At 41.4% G+C, this 10389-nt stretch overlaps 1 protein-coding gene across 2 annotated transcripts in view; it reads right to left on the reverse strand.

Moving 5' to 3' along the window:
- CDK19 (cyclin dependent kinase 19) overlaps positions 1-9438 on the reverse strand; it is a 164082-nt gene extending 154644 nt beyond the window's left edge. Inside the window, exon 1 of one of the 2 annotated variants that reach the window (XM_045798476.2) lies at positions 9060-9438. In XM_045798476.2, coding sequence (XP_045654432.2) covers positions 9060-9187 — 128 coding nt within the window. In that variant the 5' untranslated portion in view covers positions 9188-9438. The remainder of the gene's footprint in view (positions 1-9059) is intronic. The other variant, XM_045798477.2, reaches the window with a different exon arrangement.
- Positions 9439-10389: the final 951 nt, after the last annotated feature.

Consider the following 10389-nt stretch of genomic DNA (forward strand, 5'->3'; position numbering starts at 1 on the left):
CACTGAGATACCACCGTACGCCAGTTAGAATGGCAAAAATTGACAAGGCAAGAAACAACAATTGCTGGAAAGGATGTGGAGAAAGGGGATCCCTCCTACATTGTTGGTGGGAATGCAAGTTGGTACAGCCACTCTGGAAAACAATGTGGAGGTCCCTTAAAAAGTTAAAAATTGAGCTACCCTATGACCCAGCCATTGCACTACTGGGTGTTTACCCCAAAGATACAGACATAGTGAAGAGAAGGACCATATGCACCCCAATGTTCATAGCAGCAATGTCCACAATAGCGAAATCGTGGAAGGAGCCGAGATGCCCTTCAACAGATGACTGGATTAAGAAGTTGTGGTCCATATATACAATGGAATATTACTCAGCTATCAGAAAAAACGAATTCTCAACATTTGCTGCAACATGGACGGCACTGGAGGAGATAATGCTAAGTGAAATAAGTCAAGCAGAGAAAGACAACTATCATATGATTTCTCTCATCTATGGAACATAAGAACTAGGAAGATCGGTAGGGGAAGAAAGGGATAAAGAAAGGGGTGTAATCAGAACGGGGAATGAAACATGAGAGACTGTGGACTATGAGAAACAAACTGAGGGCCTCAGAGAGGAAGGGGGTGGGGGACTGGGATAGACCGGTGATGGGTAGTAAGGAGGGCACGTATTGCATGGTGCACCCGGTGTTTTACGCAACTAATGAATCATCGAGCTTTACATCAGAAACCGGGGATGTACTGTATGGTAACTAACATAATAAAAAATCATTAATTTAAAAAAAAAATAGTGGTGTCTGGGTGGCTCAGTCCGTTAAGCATCTGGGCTCAGGTCATCATCTCAGGGTCCTGGGATCAAGCTCAGCCAGGACTCTGCTTATCCCTCTCCCTCTCCCTTTGCCCCTCCCCCCTCCTCCCCCCACGCGTATGTGCACTCGCACTCTCTCTCTTTCTCAAATAAAAATATTTTAAAAAGAAACAGAATTATATGCTTATTAAAGTTATAGTGGTAAGCAACAGCAAAACTTAAAAAAAAATAGTTAACATTGGTTACCTCTGAAAAATGAGGGAAGCTTGAGAGTGGACAAGAAGAAGGAAGGCTTTTACTTTTCATTTTATATACAGTTGTACTGTTGGAGTTTTTTTAATCATGTACAACTATTATTTAATACATTTTAATAGCATAAAAATAAAAATATTTCCACTTTGACACAAATATACTATAAGGATCAAAAACTGCTGAGAAATTAGTTAACAGAACTCTGGTTTTCTAAGTTACACAGGTTCAAATTACATAGAATTTTTCAGAAAAAAGTCACTTTTTTTTAATTTGCACCTAAATCCAAAGCAATAGGATTCACTGAGTGTTTAAGTCACTCTTAAAATGCAATTACAATAATTACACTGCAAAAGGCAAAGAGATAAAGGAAATTAACTTTTGCAAAAAGCAACATACCTTGTGCCTCAGACCACTTGGTACTTTCATAGGTGAGCTTTTTTAACAATCATAAAGAAAATTATAACTTTCCTAAAGACGCAACTAACCTATAAGGCAAACTAACCACCTGTAAGGCAAAAGTTTTACCTTATTTTTCCAGCAGCCTTGGATTCATCTTTCTGTCCAAATCTAAATATCTACAAAACAGTTTGCAATGACAAGGCTTTGGTCTGTGGTCACAGTACAAAATTAAATCCATTTCCTAATCACGTTCTCCTTGGTAACTGAAATCATCAACCACAAAATCTCATTGAAATATTAGACAGAAAACACACAACAGGGGCACCTGGGTGGCTCAGTCAGTTAAGTGTCTGCCTTCTGATCAGGTCATGATGTGGGATTGAGCCCCATGTGGGGCTCTCTGCTCAGCCAGGCGTCTGCTTGTCCCTCTCCCTCTGCCCTCCATGTGCGCTCTCTCTCTCCCTCTCAGCCTGTCTCTCAAATAAATGAATAAAAAAATCTTAAAAAAAAAAAAAAAAAGAAAACACACAACAGGTTTAAAGCCCCTAAAGGAGGGTGTGTTTCTCCTCTGAAAAGACTCATTATTTTAGAAACTAAAGATATTTTACAAGGATACCAATTATTTGAAGACTTCACAGGTTTTTACTTCTCTTTGATCCATCAGTTACTTTTGGATAAGAATTCAAACCCTCAATAAAAAACTACTGCTGCACACTTGTATCCTGAATTACATCCTGTCTCCTCTCTTGAGACTCTCTTTTATCCTGCACAATGCGAGCTCAAAAGGGCTATTACAGGAAGTGTTGAACTATCAGCTATTTATAAATGGACAAAATCTTCAAATAGCTTTGTCGGCTACTACTTCATGGTTCTAGACCTTAAAAACTACCTGTTTTTAAAGAAATAGTCATGTTAATAATTCAAAACATTAAAATGCTCTCTGGGGAAAAAATATCTTGTCCCTTTGTTTTGGGATCCAAAAGCAGCACTAACATTATACAGTCCCAACATCACAAGATAATGAACAGGCTGATCCTCAAAAAAACACATTAACCAAATAGCCTCACTCTCATCATTTACCACCAAGAAAATTTCAAATTGTAATACATTGCCTTCAAGTCTTCTATACTGATGTCTAATCCTCACTATGCTACATGAGCATTTTGCAAAACAAGTACACAGTTTAACATCACATATTAATTTTTTTATCCAGCATATTCAGTCCAAACATATAGTACACAAAAGTAAAAATCCTTAATTCATCAATACTGGCATCCATTACATTAAAAAAAAACAAAACAAAAAAACCCTTTTGGGTGCCTGAATGGCTCAGTTGGTTAAGCATCTTCCTTCAGCTTGGGTCATGATCCCAGGGTCCCAGGATCAAGTCCCCACATCAGGCTCCCTGCTCTGCAGGGAGTCGGCTTCTCCCTCTGCCCTTCCTCCGCACCTGTTTCTCCCAATCTTTCTCGCTCTCAAATGAATAAAGAGAATCTTTAAAAAAAAAAAAAAAAAAAAAAACCTTTCCATAAATCTACTTTTTTCCTACATAAAACTCGGAGACATGCCTTTCCCATGCTGCTAAAACAGTAACCTGTATTTCCTATAGCAAACTAATGATTTAAAGCTCATTTTTATTTATGAATAATTATTCTTAAAGCCTTAAACATTTCTCTTCCTTATTCTCAGCCTCCTTGTCTCCAGTCTTTAGAGATTTATACCTCATATATCACCATGTTAACAAATCATTTCAAGCCAGTACTTCCAAAGGTAAACAGCTTACAGAAATTTTAATTAGCTACACTAATATGCACAAAAACTGTACCTACTAGGCTATTCACTGTAGTATTAGTACTAGCAAAAGTCTGGAAACAGCCTAAATGGCTATCAAAAGGGATGGTTAAGTAAATTATGTTAAGTCAATACGATGGAATAGAGTGAAACTATTAAGAGGAACTAGGCATCTCTGCATATCAGTTTTATGTAATGATTTTCAAATTATATTTGTTTAAAAATAGAGAAACATACACTATCATCAAACACACACACACACCCCCAAGAAAATCTCTCTAAAATGGAAAACTAACAATGGCTGCCTGTGGAAATGGAAAAGGGTGGGGAAAGGGAAGGCTTATATATTACATTGTATATCTTTTTATGCACATGCACTTACTACTTACTGAACATACACTTTTTCTTTTTTTTTTTAACAAAATACTTTTTTGAAAAAGTGATCAAATATCCTTGATTGCATTCACAAATTGACAGTTTTTCAGTTCAAGTATCAGTTTGCATTATCAAACTGTTTCAGCCTCAAAATCTCTCCTATAACTTGAAAGACATGAGCTTTCCTATTTCATTTGTCCACACCATCATATACACATTTTTATTAAATGGTCACCTCAGGGGCACCTAGCTGGCTCGGTGAAGCTATGCAACTCTTGATCTTGGGGTCATGAATTTAAGCCCCATGTTGGGTGTAGAGATTACTTAAATTTAAAAAAGTCACTTCATGAATTTGAAAATTACATGTTGCCAAGCCACTCGTTCCAAAAACTAAACCTTCCCAGTCCAGTATCACAGCACCTAGCCAGTTTCTCAGTCATAGTAATCACACTCCTTGAGCCACAAGTGGCTAGTGGCTACTATACTGTAGAGCATAGATACATTTTCATCATTGCATGAAGTTCTGTTGGACATCACTGCTCTAGACTAAGGGCTGGTAAACTAAGCAGGGCAAACTACAGCCTGCAGATGAAAGCCAGTTCACCACCTGTTTTTGTAAATAAAGTTCTTTTGGAACACAGCCATTCTAATTTATATTCATTTATATATTACCTGTGGATACTTTTGCACTACAACAGCAGATTCAAGTAATAGCCCAAAATATTTAGTATCTGCCTCTTTGTGGAAAAAGTTTGTCAACCACTGCTCTAAACAATCAAATTTCATTGAAAAGAGCATTTATTTCCCTTGGGCTTCAAAAATAAAGTTCTAAAGGCTTGCACTGCATAAATGAAGAACCAATTAAACATAAACGAATGGCCATTTGATTTACTAAGTGCAAAAGATACTAAATTTATTAACATAAACCCACAATACCAATAAATTTCCTAAAGTATGCTTGAATGCTAACATTTTCTAAGCATCTTTATAAAATAGCTAGTAAAAGCACAGAAGGGGCACCTGGGTGGCTCAATCAGTTAAGCTTCCAACTCTTGATTTCGGTTCAGGTCATGATCTCAAAGTCGTGAGATCAAGCCCTGCAGGTTATTACTTATACTGATATTACACACCTATGAACAAAGAAGGACAGAATCACAGCTAGTGAATATACTTGGTGAATAAGAGAAGACTTCTAGAAGGAAAGTATTTGAATTGAGTATTAAGGATGAGCAGGAGTTTGCCAAGTTTATGGGAGGAGAAAACAGAGGGAGGAATGGCAGAGCAACACCATTCTACTTTGAATGCAGGGGGAAAAAATAGACATGAAAAGGATTTACCAAGTCCTAGAAACTATGAATCCAATGCTACAGAAGCATGGCTTGAACACTGCGGGAAAAAGGAGGGAGTTGGTAGCAAGCATAAAGGCTGTAAAGACTAAAGACTTTAGGATCCGAATGCAAATGGCTTTACATGCCAAAGGAAGGAATTAAAATTGGATGTGATTTTATGAGCCAGAGAGAAAGGTACAGTTTTCTAAGATGTAACACGATTGATTTTATTTTGTAGAAAAATGACCCCAGGCAAATTGGATCTTGGACTATCGTGAGGAAAGACTAACCTAACAGCAGAGAGCAATTTGGCTATTGTGCAAATCAGAGATGGTGGACAAAAGTAAGAGAGAATGGAGAGAAACCAGATAAAGAAAACTACAGGCCTGCACGTCTACTTTTTTTAAATGTCCATGTGATATTTTCCCTTTTCTGTATTTGTTGGTATAGATGTATCCTTTGCATGGAAAAGGATTGTCAAAACTAGAGGCAACATGGCCTTTTTTGTTTTGCCTCCTATGGTATTAAGAAGGAAAACACATTAGAAAATGTAAAACTCAAGTTATGAGATCTGGATTACTGTCATGTAATTTGCTGTGAGGCTTGTCTTTGCTGTGAGACTATGGTCATGACAACCTCTAACAGCTCTGGTTTTCTCATTTGTAAAGAAGAAATAAGACCAAATGATCTTAAAACTCTTGATAGCTTTCTAAAATGCTATGATCATACTGATACACCTTTAATCTTCGTAGATCTAAAAAAAATGCAAATACAATCATCTATCTTAACTACAAACCAAATATGAAACATCTATCAAAACCAGGCTGATACAACCATGCCTATTATTTACCCGTATGTATCTAACTACATGTACCTAACTACATTTATTTGTGAAGGATTTCATGACCTACATTAAGACATGTAGATACCAACTACTCATCTGTAACTTTATACATTAAGATACAGTCACCAACGACTCATTTGAAACCCTAAGGCAAAACTGAAACTGTTGTCAGTCAGCCATTTCACTTTCAATTAACACGTATCTTTCAGACATCTCCAAAAAGGAGCATTCTTTGATTGGAGTGCTTCAAAGACTAGATGAATGTCTGCAAAGTTGAATAGTAGTATTGTTGGGTACAACAGTTTCCAGACATAACACTATCCTATGGAATCAAGTTTGTTTGAACCTCTTATTGACAAAAGAGCTTTTTAACAATATTCCTTTATCTATCAAAACAAAGTTTTTCAGATTTAAGAAATATGGTCTTGAGATTTGTAACCATAAACCATAATATGTGACTTTTTACTGTTGAAAAAAAAACCATTATAAATTCTTGCTCATACTAAAAAATCTAGATAGTCTGAACTTGTTTCTCAAGAATAACTTTTAAGCCTGATTTTATTTAAAAAGGATGGTCAGGTCAAAAGATTCTCTTCCTTCAAAACAAAAAGAACAAGTAACATTTTTACTAAAAGTGAAAAACCCAAATGTAATCTTTCATTTCCACTGTTATAAATTTATGTAGTATGATTAACATCGCCTAAGTTAAAGTCATATTTCAATGAAAATATTCTAAGGTTTTTTAAACTGTAGTATTAAACTACAAGCAGAGGATTTTCTAGTGATGTTTTCTAGTGATGTTACATTACTTCTTCCAGTGTTTCTCCAAAAGACTTGATTTTTATTATATACTATGTTATACACATCAGAATAATTTCTTTAATGAACCCATGTGATTTTTTCTTGCTCCCTAAAATAGCATTATACATTTTTACTGAATTAACCAAAATAAATTCTGTAAAGATCTAAACTGTAATCGACCACGACCAGAGTGTAAAATCCTTTACTGTACAAATCTGCATCACAGTTTGGAACCATCACTAAAAACTTTGTTCTTTCAAACTGCTTGTATCAATGAACATAAAACTAATCCTACCAACCCACAAGAGATGTGTTTACTGTAAAGCCTCAAATCTCAACTAGACACTTGGTCCAAGAAAACCTACCTTTATTATGATTTTTCTTACAAGTAATACATTGATATCAACTAATGCTCAGATCCTACAAGTTTCTTTTAAAAGTATATTTTGAAAATACACAAACTGATCTTATTCTATTAAATAAATTTTATTAATTCTAATCAAACAAATTTCACTCAAGAAGAAAGTGTAGTCGAATCAAGAACTTTATTAGAGGGGAAAATATTCAAAAAGAACAATCAGAAGCAGAAGTTAAATTATCTGTTTTTTGTTATAGCCCATGCTATCAAAATACAATTCAAAAGCAGAATTTTCAACTTTTCTCAAAAGCTGCCTACTAAAAAGTAGCTATTTTAACAACAAAGATGAAAATACATTTTAGAAAGCCCAGATCAAGTATATTATAAAGTTAGCATGAGGAGTATGAAAAACACCACGTGTAATTTGTTTTGTAATGCCAATGTCCAAATACGAAAACTAGATGTTCTCTCTCCAAGTATATCTGATAAGATTCCTACAGGGACACCAGTAAAACAAGTAAAGTTAATACGCCGAAAACAAAATACAAGTTAATTATAGTACCTCACATTCCAAGATATTAATTCAAGGACACCTGGCAATTAACTGAAAGAATTATGAGAAAAGTTTACAACTGAATACCATGGGGCCCGTTCAGTTGTAACACAAAAATTACTTGCAGTTACAATCCTTTATACGTGTATAGTACCTGGTGATTTCCACGATACATTATGATAAAACAATTTGTAAAGTCGTGCTTTCTCGTTCTCTGTATGAAATTAGCACACACAAACTACTTTCGTCCTAAAGTTCATAAATCACCTATACCAATTACAACAGAGTGCGCAGAACGATAGGCAGCACTTCAAATCTTACTGTCATTATGGCTGATACTCACTTTACTCAGAAATGTTCTGTTACGAACCCTAAAAACTCTCTTTCATATACTTTTTGAAATCTAAGTGTTTGAAACTAAGCGGGACAGGAAGATAGACGTTCCTGGGCTCCTAACTTTGGGGGAGGAGAATTCCTGCCAGGATGGGCGGTGAAGAGGCGATTGGTTTAAACCTACCCTTCGCAGGCAGGGAGCTCGTTCCACCTGACCTACAGTACGAGCCCATCTACCCTACAGGACGAAGGACAGGTGTTCTCAATTCTTCAGCCAGCTCGCCTTCTCCTAAGAGAGCAATCAATGAAGGCTTCCTAAGAGGTCACTACGGTTCTCTCTCAACTCCCAGGAAAACAAAGATTCAGGCCCAGATCCCTGTCACTTCGCATTCCGTTCTGGATAATCTAGGTGCTCGATAAACCCCAGCACGCAGTCATTTAGCCAGGGGACGGAGTGGAGACATGAGAATAGCTAAGGAGGGGAGAAATGAGTTACCAGAGAACTCGGCAAACTCTGAAGTTCTGCGGGTAAAACGCGGTTTCCCTGGAGGTCCTACATTCGAGGGAAGGTGCGGAATTCAGAATGTGAAAAAGCGAAATCGGGGGCGAATGAGGAGGGACCCAGAAGTCGCCGGGTATAGACAGGGACCGGGGGCTGCGCTGAGAAGCCAGTGGACTGGCTGGCCCCAAGGGCAGAGGTGCCCGGCGGGTCAGACCCGTGAGGCTGGCTAGGACCCCAGCGCTCCGCCGCGCGACCGGCTCTTCGGCTAGGTTTCAAACCGCCGCCCCCGGGAGGCGCTCAGCCGATTGGAAGTTCCACAACGACCGTCACCAGCCGAGGGCCGGAGCGGCAACTCCTCGGCAAAGCTCTCCCAGCCCTCCGCGTCTCCCCAAGAGACCAGACCCCACAAACTCCACCTCCAACCGAGGTCCCAACTCGAGTCCCGCCACCAGCTCCATGCACGCGGAAGGCGCCCTCTGGGACGGGACCGACGCCCCCCGACTGGGCTGCGCCGCGGGAGTTCGAGGGGCGCGACGGGGCCGCGCGGGGGGCGGGCAGCACCCGCGTCCCTCAGTCCGCGCTGGGACGCGGCCTCGCGACCACCTCCGCCTCGCCCCTCGGGAACGGCCCGACCCGGCTCCGACCCACCCATCCCGCGCGGTCGCGGGCAGGGCGAGGACCCAAGCGAGCCTACTCCCCCCGCCCCTGCTCTTACCCATCTTTCCGCCTCGCCTTGTAGACGTGCCCGTAGGTGCCGCGTCCCACTTTGCACCCTTCGTACTCAAACAAATCCTCCACCCGCTCCCGCTCCGCCGCCAGCTTCGCCTTGAAATCATAATCCATTGTCTGCTTTCCCCATAGAGGCACCGGGACGCGGGGGCCGCCGCCGCTCAGTCCCTCCTCCTCCTCCCCCCGCGACCGCCGCTCCACTTCTCCAACAGCCGCCTCTCGGGCGCGCGCGCGCCGCCCGCCGCCCCGTGGTCCGCCTTCAGCAAGGGACTCCTCGGCGGCCGCGGCAGCCACCTCCTCCACCTCCTCCTCCTCCTCCGCGGCGGCGGCGGCGGCGGCTCCCGCAGGCAGCCCCAGTCCCGCCTCCCCCCTTCATTTCCTTGTTTTGGAACCTGGTGGGCCGCGCCGCGGCTTCCTCGAGCTCATTAACGAACCATCCCGCCCACCCCGAGGTCGCGAGGGCCCCTGGGAAATGTAGTTCCGAAGGCCACAGGAGCGGTTGAGTTTTGCCAGCAAAAGAAATACAGTACCCAGGTCGCTTTGGGCCTCTACAACCCCGCCCCCACGAGGCGTGCACGCCTGCGCACTGGGGCCGCCCCTCCCCCTCAGGTAGCGCCGGACTGCCAGTTTCTGTGGAGGTAGAAGGTTCAAAGTTGCTGTATTCTTTCTACGAGTCTGTGGGACCTGGTGGAAAGAAGGCCCTTGTTCTGGTGTGAGGAAGATACTCCACTATAACTGCTCCAGGGCGAGAAGGAGAGTGGAAAGTGTTTGACAAGTGCTTGCTAACAGTTTGCTCCAGCGGTTTGAGAGGCGAGGACTGTGGTTAGGACAGTTGTACTGCAGATTGTTTTTTGTGGCAGTTGGTCCGCCTGTTACCCCGCCCCCTCCCCCGTCCGACCGCTCATTGGCTGAGACTAGAGAATGACGTCCTCGTTGGTGCGTGGGTATCCCCAGGCTTTGGCTCCTTTCCCGCTCTTGATTGGTAATTGGGTGTGCTCGGTTGTTCCTGATAGGTTAATCTTTTTTCTTTACGATGCAAAAACCGTATTTCAAAAGCTGAGCCATCAGCGGTTTCCGAGCCCTAGCATGGGTCTGAGGAGAACTTCTGAGCCCTAACAGCCAATCATCCTTTTCCTCGCGCTTTAGTCAAGGTCTCCTCCCACCATATGCGGTTCCCACAGCCAAGCTTTGGCCATCTGTCTAAGGACAAAGTTCCAGGAGGATGCATCGTTTTAAAAACAATCATCAGGTTTGGATTGTAAAAGGTTTTTTACGGTCTATGCATAATGGTGACATTCTCCGAGAATGTTTAAGAA

The sequence above is a fragment of the Ursus americanus genome, chromosome 11, assembly GCF_024610735.1.
Source record: "Ursus americanus isolate L20-20 chromosome 11, mUrsAme1.1.p, whole genome shotgun sequence".
Taxonomy (NCBI): domain Eukaryota; kingdom Metazoa; phylum Chordata; class Mammalia; order Carnivora; family Ursidae; genus Ursus; species Ursus americanus.